Consider the following 20,801-nt stretch of genomic DNA (forward strand, 5'->3'; position numbering starts at 1 on the left):
CTAAAGGTAAGGTGCTGCATCCTGCATCGGCATTCAGAGAGTCTGAGCAAATACTTGGTCTGAGTCAGTATTCAGTGTGAAAGAAATGGAGTAAGAGGTAGGACAGCATGTGTTGTGAAGTGCACAAGAGGAAAATTGCCCAGAACCGATCACAGTGCACTGTGAATGTGTTCAATAAATTAAGTGAACAGAATCCAAGTTTAGCAATAAACGAGGTAGAGAAACTAAGTGGAGAGCTGTGTTATGACTGCAACTGCCTATATTTCGTGTCTTTTATCTTTTTTTCTTTTCGATACTTGTTATATGATTATATACAGTTCCAGATGACATGTTTAATCATGATAAATTAGGATAGGAAATCTCTAATATTAGTTATATAAATTTCAACTTGCAAGTTAGATATTTGGCTTATTGGTATTTTAATAGATTAGTGTGTATCGGTGGCACTTCAGACAGTCATCGTAATGTAAATCTTCCTACATGTGTAATTTTTGCTGTAGCCTAAGGGTAAATAAATAAATAAATAAATAAATAAATAAATAAATAAATAAATAAATAAATAACGTAATCATTCCTCATATTTCAGCAGAAGATCTCCCTTTAACTCCTCCGTTTAGTTTCAAACAGATCAAAAACTGTTCCTCATCCTATTATTATTATTATTATTATTATTATTATTATTATTTTACGTCTCACTACCTATTTTTACGGTTTTCGCAGACGCCGAGGTGCCGGAATTTTGTCCCGCAGGAGTACTTTAACGTGCCTCTACCGACACGAGGCTGATGTGTTTGAGCACCTTAAAATAGGCCTACCACCAGAGTGAGCCACGACCGAACCTGCCAAGTTAGGTTCAGAAGGCCAGCGCTCTACCGTCTGAGCTGCTCAGCCCGGCGCGTTACGTATTGTACACAAATATATGTTTAGTCAGAAGTTCTAATCTTCGCATTGTTGTCGTCCGAACACGAGACATTGACGAAGTGGAGCGTGATAGTACACGCTCAGCAAATCACAATTCTTTCTTTGACGGAGGCATACAGATACCACGTTTACATCAGGATTAAACTCTCGTGAGAAGCAACATAATTATAGTGCAATGGTGCCTAATCTTCTGTACTATATGATACACTGCAACAGAGCAGAGTAAAATGAGACATACAGTAAATCCATGGAAATATTGGGAAATATTGATAATATTGTAGAATTCATTACCAAGCGATAGCTAGGAATCTGCTTAGTGAACATGTTTTATGTGTATAACCTCAGTATAACTGGAGAGTGTGTATTTCTGCGTAAGATGGCAGCACAAGTCAAGACAATGCGGAGCGATCCTAGAGGCTAAATGCGACACTAGACAAAGGATATGCTCTACAGCTGTCGGTTCGCAATGAGTAATAAACATCGCCACGAAATTTCACACAGTTACCACACCTTTTCGTATTCTTCTTAATCACCTGTTTCGAAATGTGACAGAATTAAAAAAAGCATAACGCTGAATAATTGTTCTGACGACTTCAACCAAGAAGAAGTTGTTGCTGTTGCTCATAGAATTACACGCATATAGAATGTTCTACTATACAATCAATACATTTCGTACACTTCACTCGAAGTTCGGTAGATGCAGAGTGGGTCTCGGCGCATAAGTGGCCACGGCTGGTCCGTAGTCCAACAGCTCTGCATTCGGGAGACGGTCAGGGCTGGACCTCTCGGCTGGCTCCAACCGTCGGCTGTCCTGAGAATGGTTTTCCGTGGTTTTCCATTCTCCTGCACTAAGGCTAATGCCGGGACGGTTCCTGGCATAGGCCACGGCCGCCAACCCCCTCACCTTCTCCGAGCATCTCCTTCACCGTAACAAATCTCCCGGCCTGAGAGACGGCGTCACCGTCTAAGAGGCCAGCCTCCCCCTTCAGGGAGGAATGAAATTTTTTTATTAGTAGTCACTCGAAGAAATATACCTACATTCAAATATATGTGTATATTCAGTGGTTGAAAGCCATACAGTTCTAGCCCTTCAGGCAAGCAATTCAGTGTTGAAAACATCCTAGGGATATGAGCTACGGATTTTAGGTAAATAAAATATGATAAAATATGATAATAATTATATTAAATAAAAATCAGAAAACTGAATTTTATTTAGCTATCTCAGTCGGAAGCCATATTTTTGGCCATGATAATATAGTATTTATTTATTCCTAAAAATTGAAATCCTTTTCTTAATCATAGTTATCCGGTCGATTGGAATATCAGTTTGCCTTTTTCTATCGGTACGAGCGCTAATGTGAGTCAATGCATTGTTTCACTTAAGCCGTTACTAATAGATTAGGTGTAGACATTAAAAAAAAAAATAAAAAAAACGCCTGAGGTATTGGAACCAAGGAACACATTACAGAAATAATTATGTAAATAAGTTAATTTGGATAGGATTTGAATAAAGAAAAAAACGACTAAAGTAACGAGCGATTTTAGACTGTTTTTCTGGAACTGCATTTATGCCGAAACTGATTTTCAATTTTTTTTTTTTTTTTTTTTTTTTTTTTTTTTGATAGAGCGATTCAAGACTCAGGTCGATAGATGTAGTGTGGGTCTCGGCCCATACGTGGCCACGGCTGGTCCGTGTTCCAACAGCTCTGCACTTTGACCGACCAGCCGAGCAGAGGAGGGGTGGCCATGGCTCTACCGTGGCTCTACGCCTCTGCATTCGGGAGACGGGACAGGGCTGGACCTCACGGCTGGTCTCAACCGTCGGCTGTCGTGAGAATGGTTTTCCGTGGTTTTCCATTCTCCTGCACTAATGCGAATGCCGGGACAGTTCCTAGTAAAGGCCACGGCCGCCGCCCCTTCACCTTCTCCGAGCATCTCCTTCACCGTGACAAATCTCCCGGCCCGAGAGACGGTGTCACTGTCTAAGAGACCCGCCTCCCCCTTCAGGGGAGGAATGAAAACATTTTAATGGTAGTAGTCAAAGACTCACAATTTGAAACATTTCCTGGCCGTTTATCCCTTTAACTTTCTGCACAATTGAGGAAGTTAGTTAATTTTACGTTTTTCGTAATATAGGGGGCCGCTACTTTGTCTGTTAATAAAACCTCAACTAGGAATGTGACGATGCAAATTCTCATTATTTAGCAAAGGAGTTCGGTATTTAAAGTCATCTGAGTGTACAACGTGTACAACGATATTATCTAAAAGTCGTATTTGTTTTTCACTCAGACTCAGTTCAAAATGTTTTAGCTTAAATGATGTAATGTTTTTATTTGTAACGATTTCAATCCATATGATGGTTTTTTTCTAGGAGAGTCTGCAGAGGACATCCCATGGGCCTCAGGAGAGCCAAGGGGTATGAAAGCAATGTGTGGGAAAGCTCTGAGTAATGGAGAAGTGTTCAACGCAAACTGTAGCGACGAGAGGAATTTCATATGCCAGAAGAGTTAAAACCGAGGAGAATGAATTTCCGTACATTTGCAGAACTATTCAGGGGGAGAAAGTTCCAGTATATTTCTTGGGATAAACAGACGAGAATGAATATTTATTATACTTATATCTTTTTGATACAATCTAATATGTTGTGAAATGAGAGCCATTTTATGCAAAATATACAATATTATTAAAGGAATTCATGTCATCATGCTTTCTTTCTGTAAACAAACAAACAAACAAACAAACAAACAAACAAACGGTCAGTCTGACGAATAACTTTCTACAATATCGAGAGGTAAAGTGAGCCTTTTCTAAACAGTTTACAGTGTGTTCTGGATTCCTTTTCCAAGCTTTATTACGTAACATATAAATCAGTTGAGAATCTGTGCAATAAAGTTATTTAACCTCACTGTAAGGTAAGTCAAAGTACACGTTAATTATTATTATTATTATTATTATTATTATTATTATTATTATTATTATTATTATTATTATTATTATTATTATTATTACGAGAGGTAAAGTGAGCCTTTTGTAAACAGTTTACAGTGTGTTCTGGATTCCTTTTCCAAGCTTTATTACCTAACATATAAATCAGTTGAGAATCTGTGCAATAAAGTTATTTAACTTCACTGTAAGGTAAGTCAAAGTACATGTTAATTATTATTATTATTATTATTATTATTATTATTATTATTATTATTATTATTATTATTATTATTATTATTATTAAGGGAATATCTTGGAACAGAGAGGTGTAAGGAGCTGCCGAGGTGAATGGGCTGACAATGAAATGACCAAAGCATAAGTTAAAGTACTAAATCTTGAAATTTCATTTCTTTACTTTTTAGAAAATATTGATTGATAAATGAAATGTCGTATGGCTTTTAGTGCCGGGATATCCCAGGACGGGTTCGGCTCGCCAGGTGCAGGTCTTTCTATTTAACGCCTGTAGGCAACCTGCGCGTCGTGATGAGGATGAAATGATGATGAAGACAACACCTACACCCAGCCCCCGTGCAGTAGGAATTAACCAATTAAGGTTAAAATTCCCGACTCGGCCGGGAATCGAACCCGGAACCCTCTGAACTGAAGGCCAGTACGCTGACCGTTCAGCCACCGAGTAGGACATTGATTGATAGAAGATTCGGAACAAACAACAAAGTGTTTGCTCCACTAATTCACATCCCACGAGACTGAGTTCCAAAAGTTACTAGAGTTCAGCCTCTCAGCACAAGCTTCTTAGAAAATTACGCCTGATAAACTTCAAATACTGTGTTTACAGTTACTGCTGCTCAACAGTCTTTTACACACGTGTCTATCAATAATTGAAATGTAAACGGGGGCAATGAGTGCCAATACTAAATGGCCTTAATGTAAAAATAAAAGGTTTAACATGATTGGCCATGAAGAAAGGCTAGAAGGCGAAACACTTGCACTCCTTTTAGGAAAAATCTTAAAACCCTAAAAGGGCTTGTGGTCCGAAGTTGCAGAGGCTAGGCCTATAATACAGAGGGTTGATTGAACGAGGAATATTAAATGCCGAAAGAGGGTTAAGAATTTAGCGGTTTAGAAAATATTAGTCACTCATACCAAGTTGAATGGGAATCAACAGAGGGTGATCACTCTTTGTTCCCTTAACTTACATGTTTTCCAGCAGGGATTTCAACAGGGTCCTTAGATTTGCCGAAAATCTATATTAAAATCCTTAAATTAGGACTATACATAAAATTAAATAAGTTTGAAACCTTCCCCTCAGGCTATCTGCCTGGAGCTATCACATGTTAAAAAATTTCTGCCATTACCTTGAGTTGTTAGGCCTTCCGAACGCCGCCCTGCAGCCCTGCACTGACTAGACCAGAGCGGTGAAGATGACAATACGGCCCTAAAACATCCAGCTTTTATAGCATTTTCGAGGAAAGTTGCCAGATCTCTTTTCAGATAGGCAGGATGCCTATACACACGCCCAATTTTAATTGGCTAGAGAAAATGTACACAAAATTCCTGATTGGTTAATAACTAAGGAAGAAGGAAGCTGTACGAGTGTTGAACACTTTGACACATTAAAAAAAAGTCTACAAAAACTAAGGTTAAGAGACTTTGAAAATTGAAATTCTCTCAAGAATGAATTGTCCTTAATTCCGCCAGAGGGTCACCAAGTCGATGGTAGAAACATCTAACGGTTGACAGTCCAAGTATCTTATATTACACTAGTTCCAGTTTCATGACACAGATGGCCTTATAGTTTAACAGAACGGAGAAGGTGTACCTCCGGTACAATTATTATTATTATTATTATTATTATTATTATTATTATTATTATTATTATTATTATTTCGTTTTGGCCGACTATGGACCACGTTAATTCGAATTCAGCTTCTTCTGTTTCTGGGTTTTAATACTCGTCCAGTACTCCTTTATCCCTTTACTCTGCAATCTCCTCCTTTCTCCTGTCCATGGCGCTTGGGTACGGGATCTTTCTCTTGAAACCTCTTCGTGGCCTTGTAAGCATCCCTGTTGCTGATTTCCGTTCCTTGCATTCCCATTTATTCCAGATCCTTCTTCACCTCCTGGTATCAGCGCACTGTAGTTTTCCTGGTCTCAAAAAATTTTATCTGATTGGTCAGTCTTCCCGGGTTCATTCTGTATATATGTTGGAAGAACATGGCTCTCCTCTTTCAGAAGGTATCTGAGATCTTTTCCATCTTGAGATATAATTCTTGGTTTCCTTTCTTTCTGTTGATCCATCCTCTGTTCATTGGGGTCCCACTATTTTCCTCAGAATCTTTCTCTCCACTATTTCCAACTTCTTGACCAATCCTGTTTTTATCAGGTTCAAACTTTCAGCTGCATACAAAGCCTCCGGGAGGACCACTGTCTGGTAGTGTCTGAGTTTTGCATTGATCGAGATATTCTTGTTGTAAGTTATTATTATTAATATTATTATAATTATGCCTTTGCTGGCAGGATGTAGTGTTTACAGTGCACTACGTCTTCTGGTACGGGCTAGAATAAATTTGTTACCTGTCTCAGTCTTATACTTGGCTTTGACAATGTGAAAGTGACTGAGGTATGAGCGATGCTAGTAATGCCATTCCTTATGCAGCCAGTCCCTACTATGAATTGTGTGAAGATGTCGCTCATAGGGTCGGTTGGTGCACGCATTTCAGTGGGCTTGGCGGACTGATGTGCAATAGCAACTTCTGGCCCAGTGAGGAAAGCAACGGGAAACTACCTCACTCCTAATTTCCCTAGTACGCCTCTTCAGTGACACCTAGGCTATCTATGACAGCTAATGATGGACCTGTTGAGGATCCAACTAGCCTTCGGGCTGAAAACCTAACATACATACATACATACATACATACATACATACATACATACATACATACATACATACATACATACATACATACATACATATATACATTATTTTTTATTATTATTATTTACTGAGATCACAGACTTCAATATTATTATTATTATTATTATTATTATTATTATTATTATTATTACTATTATTCATTCATTCATCATCTGTTTACCCTCCAGGGTCGGTTTTTCCCTCGGACTCAGCGAGGGATCCCACCTCTACTGCCTCAAGGGCAGTGTCCTGGAGCTTCAGACTCTTGGTCGGGGGATACAACTGTGAAGAATGACCAGTACCTCGCCCAGGCGGCCTCACCTGCTATGCTGAACAGGGGCCTTGTGGGGGGATGGGAAGATTGGAAGGGATAGACAAGGAAGAGGGAAGGAAGCGGCCGTGGCCTTAAGTTAGGTACCATCCCGGCATTTGCCTGGAGGAGAAGTGGGAAACCACGGAAAACCACTTCCAGGATGGCTGAGGTGGGAATCGAACCCACCTCTACTCAGTTGACCTCCCGAGGCTGAGTGGACCCCGTTCCAGCCCTCGTACCACTTTTCAAATTTCGTGGCAGAGCCGGGAATCGAACCCGGACCTCCGGGGGTGGCAGCTAATCACGCTAACCACTACACCACAGAGGCGGACATTATTATTATTATTATTATTATTATTATTATTATTATTATTATTATTATTATTATTATTATTATTATTTACTGAGATCACAGACTTCAAATCTGGGACATTAACATACTTGACGGAAAAATAATTAATCAAAGAATCGTATTTTAATAAAACAAAAGTATATTTTCTTAATTCTTTAATTTCGTTGAAGCGCTTGCGCATAATTCTTGGGTTTTTCAGCAAAATGAAATTTGTTCCCCACCGTTCTAAGGCAAGCCCCGTCACATATAATTTCGTAATGTTATACTGATTTCTTTAAAGCCCTTTTCAATTTCGATTATCCAATTATTCTTGACATTTAGTGAGGAGGCATGATTAAATATCCTTTTAGTAAGTCTTTCATAGTCCATTCTTTGAATATGGCCCTAAAATTTCAGTCGTCTTTTTCTGATAGTTTCTCAGAATACTGGTATAAAACTGAAGAAACTTCCTTTTCATCCACACTCCTATCCAAATTATGACAAACATTTTTCTACAGATTTTCCTTTCTTGTTTTCCTAAACATTTAGTTAGGGATCTGCCTCCAATGATCAGGGTTACTTCTTCTTCTTCATCTTCTTCTTATCTTAATCTGTTTACCCTCCAGGGTTGGCTTTTCCCGCGGACTCAGCAAGGGATCCCACCTCTACCGCCTCGAGGGCAGTGTCCTGGAGCGTGAGACTTTGAGTCCGGGGAGAATGACCAGTACCTCGGCTAGGCGGCCTCACCTGCTATGCTGAACAGGGGCTTTGTGGGGGGATGAGAAGACTGGAAGGGATAGAGAAGGAAGAGGGAAGGAAGCGGCCGTGGCCTTAAGTTAGGTACCATCCCGGCATTTGCCTGGAGGAGAAGTGGGAAACCACAGAAAACCACTTCGAGGATGGCTGAGGTGGGAATCGAACCCACCTCTACTCATCTGACCTCCCGAGGCTGAATTGACCCCGTTCCAGCCCTCGTACCACTTTTCAAATTTCGTGGCAGAGCCGGAAATTGAACCCGGACCTCTCGATGTAGCAGCTAATCACACTAAATCAGGGTTACTGATGCGCATAATGTTTCAGATTTAATTGCCGTGTATTTTAATTTAGCGTTCCGAGATGCTGATTTTTGTTACATATGTTCCATGTAATTCTATAGGATGTTTGTAATTTTGAAATTCTCTCTTTGCTTGCTTCACGATTTAATCCAGACGATTGGAGGATTTCCCCTAAGTATTTGAAATTATCACAAATTTAGTTTCCAGGAGGAAACCATAATTTCATTTCATCGATTGCAAATGTTAAAATTATTCAGGCTCTTTCGGCCTTTCCAATGGTAACATTACTCGTGTTTATCCCCGGTGTAGCAGTGGGCTCATCAGTTGGATTGCTACACCTTTCTAAGACGCTGGCGGCTAGTGCGCTGTACAGACACCACTGTAAGCCTCCTATGTAGGACAATGCAGTAACGATGCACTAAGGGAAGCATGTGTCTCCACTTGTATAAATGCCTACTTTTGACTTTTATATTAAAAATATTTACCTGAACTGTGAAAAATCTCTGGAAAAAAGCTGAAGGATGAACTCTTCAAAATCACCAAGTACTGTTATGAAAACGGAGATATACCAGAGGATTTTGTAGAAAGCAAAGCAGTACTTCTGCACAAAAAAGATTCTACAGAATTTTACAATTACAGAATACTAAGCCTTGTTTCACATGCACCGAGCTCGATAGCTGCAGTCGCTTAAGTGCGGACAGTATCCAGTATTCGGGAGATAGCAGGTTCAAACCCCACTGTCGGCAGCCCTGAAAATGGTTTTCTGTGGTTTCCCATTTTCACACCAGGCAAATGCTGGGGCTGTACCTTAATTAAGGCCACGGCCGCTTCCTTCCCACTCCTAGCCCTTCTCCGCCTCATCGTCGCCATAAGACCTATCTGTGTCGGTGCGACGTAAAACAACTAGCACAAAAAGAAAAAAACTTTCAAATGCAGCAAAAATATTCACATGCATTTTGAAAAACAGAATCAAAATGGAAATTGAGCAGAATCTAGATGATGATCAGTTTGGGTTCAAGAAAGGAGTAGGAACGAGATAAGCTATTATAGCACTTAAAACCATCTTGGATTGAAGACTAGAGCTTAACAGAAATACATATATAGCTTTTGTAGACGTGGAAAAAGCTTTTGACGATGTTCAGTGGAAAAGACTGTTCAGAATTAAAAAGGATATTCATTTGGACTGGAAAGACAGAAAAGCAATACTAAACCTCTACATCAATCAAAGAATAAACATTGAAAGTAATGAAACAATATGAAGGTGAAGATCAGGAAAGGAGTGAGACAGGGGTGTTCCTTATCACCATTTCTATTTAATCTGTACACTAAAGAGGCCATGAAAGTTTTTAAATCAAAAACACCTGGCATTGAAATAAATGGAACAGTTATACACTGTATTAGATTTGCCGACGACATTGCACTTCTGGCTGACAATGAGGAGAACATGCAGATCATGCTCAACAAATTAACATCCATCTTAAAAGGTTTCCAACTTAACATTAATGTAAATAAAACGAATATTATAGTTGTAAGCAAATCTAAAATGAAGCCAGAGGCACATCTCATAATTGGAAATATTTTAATGAAACAGGTACACAAGTTCTGCTACTTAGGATCAGTTATTACCGATGACAACAGATGCAGGAATTATATGCGAAGGACATCTTGATATGAATATTATTATTATTATTATTATTATTATTAGTAGTAGTAGTAGTAGTAGTAGTAGTAGTAGTAGAAGTAGCAGTAGTAGTAGTAGTATGACATCTTCATGTATATATACATATATCTTCACTGAAATGAAATGTCGTATGGCTTTTAGTGCCGGGATATCCCAGGACGGGTTCGGCTCGCCAGGTACAGGTCTTTCCATTTGACTCCCGTAGGCGACCTGCGCGTCGTGATGAGGATGAAATTATGATGAAGACGACACATACACCCAGCCCCCGTGCCGTAGGAATTAACCACTTAATGTTAAAATTCCCGATCCTGCCGGGAATCGAACCCGGGACCCCTGTGACCAAAGGCTAGCACGCTAACCATTTAGCCATGGAGCCGGACGTTTTGTTGGTGTTTCAGGTGCAATAGATTATACACTAGAAAGAATGGAATCAGCTGGAGGCAATAGAGCTGAAATATGCAGGGATGCCTGTACTAGATGGCCAGGGACTGTAAATCACTGTAGGCCTACAATATTTTAATAACTCTCGTCTCAGGAAACGGTTGAAATTAGCACAAGTTGCAAAGGGATTCTGCTAGGTGATAACGTTTTGCCTCACATTTTCATCTAGAAGCAAGACCTCCGAATAGTCATAACGTAGCATACATCACGATACAAAACAACGTGAAAAGGATTATAGAGACCTGGAAAAGACGGTTTCTCGTTCTTAGCTGGGGATTTCGAACCACATGTCAAACAACCTGCTTATGCTGACTTCACGCGCCATGTTTTAGATAGCTGTATTCAAACAAAACTGCATTGAAATAAGCTCAAAAACCGCATGGCTCTGCCACTGCCTTCTAGATTCGCACTGTTTGTAACTCTGCAAGAGTTAACAACATGTTAGTTCACATTTCTCAGGAAATGCTTGAGGAAATGCAAGAGTCCTAACACGCTGCTTAATTTTAACTCGATGTTAATAAACAACTTGTTAGTATTCATTTAATAACTGTTGATGATGTGGACCTAAGATTTCTGAAGACGCCGAAGAGACGGAAATTTTGTCGAATCCCTCTTCATGGGCTCAGTGAAGCAGTGCTCTGCCGTCTGAGCTACACAGCCTAGCTGAGGTTCGCCTGGTTCAAGATGAAATGAAATTGTGCATAATGTTGTATTATTGCGAGTTGTTATTTTGTATTGTGAAGTCATGAGGCTCCACTCCTCACGAATTATGGTGACCTGAAAATGAATTACTAATGCAAGAACATAGCCCAATAGAATATATAACCTCGGGGGAGTGTAGAAAGGATAGTCCTTCGCCAGGTACTTCCAGTCTCCCCAGGAATCAGAAGTTGTGGAACTACTCGTCGTCAAGGGGAATCCCATATGCCCTTTGGGAACGAGTTATCCTGTGATAGTCGTAACCAAGACATCCCCGGCGCTAGAATCACTGTCACTCCCGACTAATGGCCGCCCGCAAGGCTTTCAGGGTAAAAACCGTTGATTTAAATTAGGTAGCTATTAGGTAGCCAATGAACAAAAAAATTACGATAGACAATGGTTTGGAGAAATGTGATTTGCAGCTTTAGAGAGCATTAAAGTATTACGCGCTCTGTTCTCACCTCTACCCAGAGCCTTAAAAGGTTTTTCAGAGCTTTGAAGACTCATTTTTCCTTACACAATTTCAAAACAGCAGCAACTTTGATGTTAGTTCGACAAACACGGCTGACGAGTCAACTGATTAGGGTGCATGAAGATTTTGACGTTCGATATTCTACTTCACATGCTGCGCATTAATGGACTATCATAGAGTTGCGTCTGCGCGAAAATGTTTACTTAAATACATCGTATTATTAATTATCAGTAAATCAGTAACATAATACGATTTGTTATGTATCCTGTATTCCCAACCAGCTAACAGTGCTTTGAAGTGAGGGTACGTTATAGCTCACTTGCTTTGCAAGCCACTCCTACGCCTGCGCTACAGATGTAAACACACGTCAGCGCACTCACTAGCTTGCGGTAATAACTGTTTAGAAATGTACATTCATACCCGCCGCGTCACGCCGTCGTCGTCCTGCTGCAGAGCAGCATGCAACGTTTGTGAGAGTGTGATTTGGAATACTGATTTTCTCCCAAAGGAACGATTGTACATTAAAATCAAGTGCACTACTAGATTTGCCCAATTTAACACTGCTGTGCTGGCGGATGAAACTTGTATAATTTTATTTGGAAACAAGAACTTAGTATCGATGTTTCTGTTATTAATAATTCCAGGGAAAAAAGTCGTATACTGTCTGTTGAGTCCCTTAATGCCATTTAGGAATATGAAAAAATAATGATACCTTTAACAGAATGGGATACATTATTTTAGGCGGCCAGTCTTGTCGACTCACTATGTATGAGAAGACATTCGGTGTGGAATGTATCTACTCAGTTTCTGATTTATGTAGGCTACATCTAATAAATGCCAGTTATATTTCATAGAACTCTGATTGTCTAAAAATCCGTGTAATACGGCCATGAGTGTTACGATACTGACTGTGGTATAATCCAATACTTTCAAGCCGTCTGTAGGAATCATTTTGATGGTCCAAGGAACTAAAGGGCCTGTATGTGCTGCCAGTTCAGGTTTCTTTAATTTTCAATTTTATAATCTAAGAAAATACACTCTAAAAAGGTTTTATATGTCGTCGAACATCGGTTGATGTCACCTTAAAAATATTGGATACTTTAATACTAAAACATTTAGTGGTAATCAATGAAGCAGAAGCAAAATAAACTCACGTACATAAATTCAAAATTCTACCTTAAAAATTTACATTTAAGCTTATTAAAATTTACTAACTCCAGTTCCATAAATTGAAAATGATAAATAATCTCTTCTCAATTTTTGACCCTACATCTAGTAATATAAATTTATCTCTCAATTGATTAAGAACATTCCTTGGACTTTGAATATTACCCTTCATTTACTGATTAATGTACAATATAGTTGGCTCGTGGCTGGACGTTTACGAGGGCTGTATTGATAGAACGCAAGATTTAATGAACTAACGAGTACATCCTGCAATAAAGTCACACGCCAAATGTCGGGAAGCCGTTAGGCAGCGTTAGCAAGGTGTTCCTTGTTGATGAAAGCGACGGAGCGCCCTAGTGCGCGGAATTATTTGATGACTGAGACCAACCACTACGGATATTTCCCGGACAGTCCATTGATGGTCTACGGAAACGAGACCACTCACGATGTCAATCTGACCGTGAGTAATGGACGACCGAAGTGCGCGGTGAAAATGTGCAGTCTCGTTCCGACCCGCACGGGACGCCTTGACCCATCGTGCAACCGTCCTATACGGTACTGCATTCTCGTCACAGATTTCACGTAATCCCCTGATGCATTTTCGTCACGGGCAATCTCGATTTTAATCAACGAACGCTGATCACCTTTTGAAAGCATGCTTCAGAGCGGTGAAATCGGCACTCTTCACTTCAACGCCACACAGCAACAACACTCCCAACTGGGTTTTCGTTCAATGCACGCCACACATCGACAACAGCGCCACCTGACTACTCCCATACCCTATTTGCGCATGCCCGATCTCCTGCGAGTGTCTGGACCACGTTGTCTCTACTTTACACTGACTGAGCAAATGTCATGGGATAGCGGAGCACTGATGCGCAGGTGTGTGAGCAGTGGCTGTGCATGTGTCAGGTGTAACATGGAACGTCGTCGTGAACTGACACCGTTCGAACGGGGTATGGTGGTCGGTGCCCGACGGTTGGGAAGTGGAATTTCGGAAGTGGTGCGTGAATTCGGCTTCACACGATCAACCGTGTCCAGGGTGTATCGCGAATGGTTGAATGCGGGTGTCACCGTCCACAACAGACGAACGACAGGCCGTCCACCCACCCTCGATGTCCGTGACCGGCGACATCTGAGACGGATTTTCAATAGCGATAGACGGACAACCATGCAACAAATCACGGCTCAATTCAACACAGGCCGTGCTAGACACGTCTCCCAGTGGACAGTCGTAGGAACATGGGTTCTATAGGGTATGGGAGCCGGCGCCGCATACGGGTGCCACTGTTAACCCAACGTCATCGGGCACAACGACGCTCATTTGTCGCCAGTCACCAGGGATGGACACTGGAACAATGGCGTAACGTAATATGGTCGGACGAATCACGATTTCAACTGCACCATGCCGATGGGAGGCACCGTGTATGGCGCAGACCACATGAAGCAATGGATCCCGCCTGCCTCAAAGGTGTGGTCCAGGGCGCTGGTGTCTCTGTTATGGTCTGGGGTGCACTTTCCTGGTATGGAATGGGCCCCCTAGTTGTTCTGGAAGATACTTTGAATGGTACGCGGTATGTTGAGCTGCTGGGAGACTATCTCCACCCATTTTTAACCTTCCAGCGCCCAGACGGTTCTACGGTGTTTCAAGATGGTAACGCACCGCCACATCGCTCCCACGTCGCCCAGGAATCGTTCCAGGAACATGCAGTGGAGGTCCAACGACTGCCATGGCCACCCAAGAGCCCCGATATGAACCCTATCTAGCATATCTGGGATGTCCTGGAACGCAAGCTCCGTGTCATGGATCCTGCACCCACGAACAGACCAGCATTGGCGGCCGCTCTGCAAACGATTTGGTGTTAGCTGCGTCCAGAGGACTACCAGGGACTAGTCGACTCACATCCACGGCGTCTCACTGCAGTTCGCAGAGCCAGAGGAAGCCCTACACGCTATTAGGTGACTATCCCATGACATTTGCTAAGTCAGTGTATATACAGAAAATTATTCTACCCAGTGGGTTCCTCGGAGTGTGTTACTCTGACTGCCAATCAAAAGATTTATCACACAACAAATTGCCAATCAAATGATTTATCTTCCAAGAGACACAACAAATTGCAAATCAAAAGGTTTATCACACAACAAATTGTCAATCAAAAGATTTATCACACACCAAATTGCCAATCAAAAGATTTATCTTCGGAGAGACACAACAAATTACCAATCAAAAGATTTATTTTCTAAGCGACACAACAAATTGCCAATAAAAATATTTATTTTCTAAGAGACACAACAAATTGCCTATCAAAATATTTATCCTGTGAGGCACACAACCGATTGTCAATCAAAATATTTATTTTCTGAGAGACACAATAAATTGCCTATCAAAAGATTTATCCTGTGAGACACCAACAAATTGCCAATAAAATATTTATTTTCTGAGGGACACAATACATTGCCAATCAAAAGATTTATCCTGTGAGACACACAACAGATTGCCAATCAAAATACACTGACTGACAGAGCAAATGCAACACCAAGAAGGAGTGGTCAGAACTTCATGCCAATTTCAGGGTAGACTGACGTCACTGAGGTATGCTCATGATGTGAAATGCGCCGCTGTGCTGCGCACGTAGCGAACGATAAATGGGACACGGCGTTGGCGAATGGCCCACTTCGTACCGTGATTTCTCAGCCGACAGTCATTGTAGAACGTGTTGTCGTGTGCCACAGGACACGTGTATAGCTAAGAATGCCAGGCCGCCGTCAACGGAGGCATTTCCAGCAGACAGACGACTTTACGAGGGGTATGGTGATCGGGCTGAGAAGGGCAGGTTGGTCGCTTCGTCAAATCGCAGCCGATACCCATAGGGATGTGTCCACGGTGCAGCGCCTGTGGCGAAGATGGTTGGCGCAGGGACATGTGGCACGTGCGAGGGGTCCAGGCGCAGCCCGAGTGACGTCAGCACGCGAGGATCGGCGCATCCGCCGCCAAACGGTGGCAGCCCCGCACGCCACGTCAACCGCCATTCTTCAGCATGTGCAAGACACCCTGGCTGTTCCAATATCGACCAGAACAATTTCCCTTCGATTGGTTGAAGGAGGCCTGCACTCCCGGCGTCCGCTCAGAAGACTACCATTGACTCCACAGCATAGACGTGCACGCCTGACATGGTGCCGGGCTAGAGCGACTTGGATGAGGGAATGGCGGAACGTCGTGTTCTCCGATGAGTCACGCTTCTGTTCTGTCAGTGATAGTCACCGCAGACGAGTGTGGCGTCGGCGTGGAGAAAGGTCAAATCCGGCAGTAACTGTGGAGCGCCCTACCGCTAGACAACGCGGCATCATGGTTTGGGGCGCTATTGCGTATGCTTCCACGTCACCTCTAGTGCGTATTCAAGGCACGTTAAATGCCCACCGCTACGTGCAGCATGTGCTGCGGCTGGTGGCACTCCCGTACCTTCAGGGGCTGCCCAATGCTCTGTTTCAGCAGGATAATGCCCGCCCACACACTGCTCGCATCTCCCAACAGGCTCTACGAGGTGTACAGATGCTTCCGTGGCCAGCGTACTCTCCGGATCTCTCACCAATCGAACACGTGTGGGATCTGATTGGACGCCGTTTGCAAACTCTGCCCCAGCCTCGTACGGACGACCAACTGTGGCAAATGGTTGACAGAGAATGGAGAACCATCCCTCAGGACACCATCCGCACTCTTATTGACTCTGTACCTCGACGTGTTTCTGCGTGCATCGCCGCTCGCGGTGGTCCTACATCCTACTGAGTCGATGCCGTGCGCATTGTGTAACCTGCATATCGGTTTGAAATAAACATCAATTATTCTTCCGTGCCGTCTCTGTTTTTTCCCCAACTTTCATCCCTTTCGAACCACTCCTTCTTGGTGTTGCATTTGCTCTGTCAGTCAGTGTATTTATTTTTTAAGAGACACAATAAATTGCCTATCAAAAGATTTATCCTGTGAGACACACAACAGATAGGCAATGAAAATATTTATTTTCTGAGGGGAAACAACAGATTGCCAATCAAAAGATTTATCCTGTGAGGCACACAACAGATTGCCAATCAAAAGATTTATCTTCTGAGAGACACAACAAATTGCCGATTAAAAGATGTATTTTCTAAGAGAGACAACAAATTGCCAATCAAAATATCTATCTTCTGAGAGACACAACAAGTTGTCATACGAAATACACTTTCCATCAGAAAATATAATCGGGCTACTCTGAACTATGAGAAAAGGACTCTCGAACATCACAGAACTTAGTACTCACTCAGTCACTTACAGACATCAATAATAATAATAATAATAATAATAATAATAATAATAATAATAATAATAATAATAATAATAATAATAATAATAATAATAATAATAATAATAATAATAATAATAATAATAATAATATCTAAGCGGCCTGTATCTCCATTCAAGTGCTCTGAAGGAGGGGGGACCAAAGATTTCCAATATCTGTGACCTCGTCATAAATTGGATAGCTTTCTGTTTTTGTCACCTCTAATTTCAGAAATCAACATGTTACTCATTCCTATTACAAGATGAGTAAACCCATTGGTTATTTGCTTCCACAGAAGTGAAAGTATCGTTCCTAAATTTGACTTCGCGACTGAGGACTGAATCTATGTCCTTTCAGATGTGTCAAAGGCTCATTTACCTTCCCGACTAAGCACCAACCCGCACCTCAACTTTTCATTCATAGCTCCTGTTAATTAAAGTAACCACATTAGTACAGGTATCACAGTCATATAGGTTAAAAGAAGCAACCATGTCCCTAATAGTAATATCGAGGCACCTGAGAAGAAGCAAAAGAAGCACGGCAAGAAAGCTACCCAACTCAACCCCCAAATTTTCCGGAATTCCTAGTCAGACCTTGTTGGCATTAAGTCCAAAGTTCACAATACTGTTTTGACTGATTCTGCATATAAGCCAGGGCACTGGGGATGTGTTCTAGTCCTTAAGATATGAACACATTTTAGTGTTACAGGGAAGTATCAATCTTAAAGCAGGCGTAACAACTCATAATGTACCTGCAACACCGTAAAGAGGGCAATTCATGAGCAATTGCTGCCACTCATTGCTTAAGACTTTTTGAGCAAAACATACCAAATGAACCTATTCACTATTATCAAAGCAAAGTAAAGCAAAGTCACCTCCGTACAGGCCACGAAGGCCCTTGAAGAAGTGGAAGGTAAAGGCTTCCACCATTGTTAACCTCGGCACGTGATGGAGTAGAGTGGTTTAGCTCTATGCCCGGCCGCCTTTGCCCCCAGAAATTAACCTGGTACTCATTTTTGGTGTAGACTGCGTGAACCTCAGGGCCATATGCACCTCCGGAAGTGGAAATCTCATTTCTTAAATTTTACAACTTCCTGGCGAGGATTCGAACCCACGTCATTCCGGACGAACCGAGCACGCCTTTACCGCCTCGGCCAGGCACCCCCTTCACTATTATCAATACTTAAAAAATTAGAATATTTTGTCAGTTATTTGTAAAACACATTTCTTGAGTGCCTTTGGTTGGTTGGGTAAAACAAAATATTATTAAATCTTTAAAGCCGGCCTAAGTGGCTCAGACGGTTGAGGCGCTGGCCTTCTGACCACAACTTGGCAGGTTCGATCCTGGGTCAATCCGGTGGTACTTCAAAGTGCTCGTCAGCCTCGTGTCGGAGGATTTAGTGGCACGTAAAAGAACTCCTGTGGGACAAACTTTCGGCACCTCGGCGTCTCCGAAAACCGTTAAAAGTAGTTCGCGGGACGTAAAAACAATAACATTATTATCTTTATTAACCCACGGTTACTCGCATGGAGAGCGCGGAACTCACTTTCGTAGCATATTGCTTTTTGTCGTAAAATTTACTTGACCTATACTTCTGAAACTCCATATACCTTTCAAATACATCGTTAGGAAGGGGATGCGTCAGTCATTTCCTTTATCTTTCAAAACCAAGACTCTCAATCCATTATTAGACACGACTGTGTATGTTTTGTGAGCGGTGCGCTCAGTAGCGAGTAACAGTGCATTGTAATACATCAAGCTTTGTCTTATGGTTGTGTTTAAAGTGAAAGGTTCATATTGTGACTGTTGTTAGTAAATTTATGCAAGTCACAATGGCATTCACTGATCAGATACCTTCGTGTTTGTGTGAAACGGTGAAAGAAGTAGACTTGTACTTGGTAATGAAACAAATGAGGTTTACGAAGGTGATGATAACTCTGAAACAGAGTGTCTACATGTTCAAAAGACGAAGAGGCACTTTCGTTGATTGAAGGCTATATTCCATTTGTTTTAGGAAAGGATGGAATTACCATCTCAGGCTTCCATGATTCCGTTCGAAATGTTCGAACCCGGAAACAGTGCCCAGGAAAGATGCTGAAAGCAACAGAAGTGATGACTGGCCGTGTAAAAGTTTTGTTTCCTATTTTTCAGGATCATATATCTGCATTATTTAGTTCGTACTAAGCATATTACTCCTGCCTCAAATTTGTTTAAATTTAAACATTTGTGTTTTCGAATACGTACATTGTTTGTCTGCCCTTAGCCCCGTTTCTTGATGTGGGGTCGAGAATGATGCGAGATTAATTTATACCACTTGTTTTACAGCCGGATGCCCTTCCTGATGTCAACATCTGTTGTCAGGGTAATGAATATGAAATGAATGATGGTGAATGAAATTGGGTGAGCAGGTCGAAGGAATAGCCTGTGGCCTATGAACAGGAACTGTCCCTACATTCACCTGGAAGCGTAAATAGGAAACCACGTAAAACCATTCTCAGGAGAGCCGATGGCGGGGCCCGAACTCACGCGTCCTCCGAATGCAGAAGTTGGCTCAATAGCAGTCCGCTCGGCTGTGTTCCTATATATTTAAATATATCTAATTGATGTATTAAAAATACCTCCCTTTTGTGGGCATATTATGGCCTTTAAACATAAAGGTGAGCGCTTCGCTCACTAGCGAGTAACGGCGAACGTACAGACCTAGCGAGTAATGCAGGGTTAACATCTTTTTAAATGGCTCGTGTTCTGAAGCTCAACAGGTGTTTTGAATTACATAACTGCTTCGCACAGAAATGTCTACATTTTCAGCTATAAATATATCAATATTTGTTGTATCCGGCTTCATGCGAGTTATGACATCGGTCTCGGCAGAAGAATTCAGGTGTGGCAGGCTACATGTAGAGCTGGCAATCCGCTCACATGTGGGCTGTTACATGAAGGAGTGGTGAAGAAATAACATTGACGGCTTAACGGGTCTATGAGGTATCGGTTCCCGGCCTCGTGAGACATGTCTGGTCGTGACATCCCTGGGAAGGGTGGTAGCCGTTCCTCACCAGGAGTGATGTCGCGACTAGACAGATTTAGGATAGAATTTGTATAGATTTAACGTAGTTAAGTAGTTAGTTTAGTTAGGTGTAGAGGTAGCGTGTTGCATGTGGAGCTGGCTATCCACCCATGTGTGAGATGGTACACAGTAGATTTAGTGGTAGTTAGGTACGAAGTAGTTAGTGCTTACAGTAGGGTAGCTAAAATAATATTCTGTATTTAGGGGTGGTGTCTTGCGTGTGGACTGGCTATCCGCCTATGTGAGAGGTCACATAGTAGATTTAGTTTGATTTTTAAAAAAATAAATGTTCACTTCTGTGGTTATTTTGAATTTGGAATAGGGGGACGTTGTAATTGGGGAAAGCCTGTTATGCTCAATAAATACTTACTTACTTGTATGCGGCTCCATGGCTAAATGGTCAGCGTGCTGACCTCTGGTGCAAGGGGTCCCGCGTTCGATTCTCGTCCGGATTGGGGATCTTAACCTTTATTGGTTAATTCCA

The 20,801-nt window shown here is 41.8% G+C and overlaps 1 protein-coding gene across 1 annotated transcript in view; it reads left to right on the top strand.

The window, feature by feature from the left end:
- Nucleotides 1-3,515, top strand: part of LOC136866813 (hemolymph lipopolysaccharide-binding protein) — a 48,848-nt gene extending 45,333 nt beyond the window's left edge. The window contains exon 6 of the mRNA XM_067143922.2: nt 3,293-3,515. Within this exon, the coding sequence (XP_067000023.2) occupies nt 3,293-3,432 (140 nt within the window). The 3' untranslated portion in view covers nt 3,433-3,515. The remainder of the gene's footprint in view (nt 1-3,292) is intronic.
- Nucleotides 3,516-20,801: the final 17,286 nt, after the last annotated feature.

Source organism: Anabrus simplex, chromosome 1, assembly GCF_040414725.1.
Source record: "Anabrus simplex isolate iqAnaSimp1 chromosome 1, ASM4041472v1, whole genome shotgun sequence".
NCBI classification, from domain to species: domain Eukaryota; kingdom Metazoa; phylum Arthropoda; class Insecta; order Orthoptera; family Tettigoniidae; genus Anabrus; species Anabrus simplex.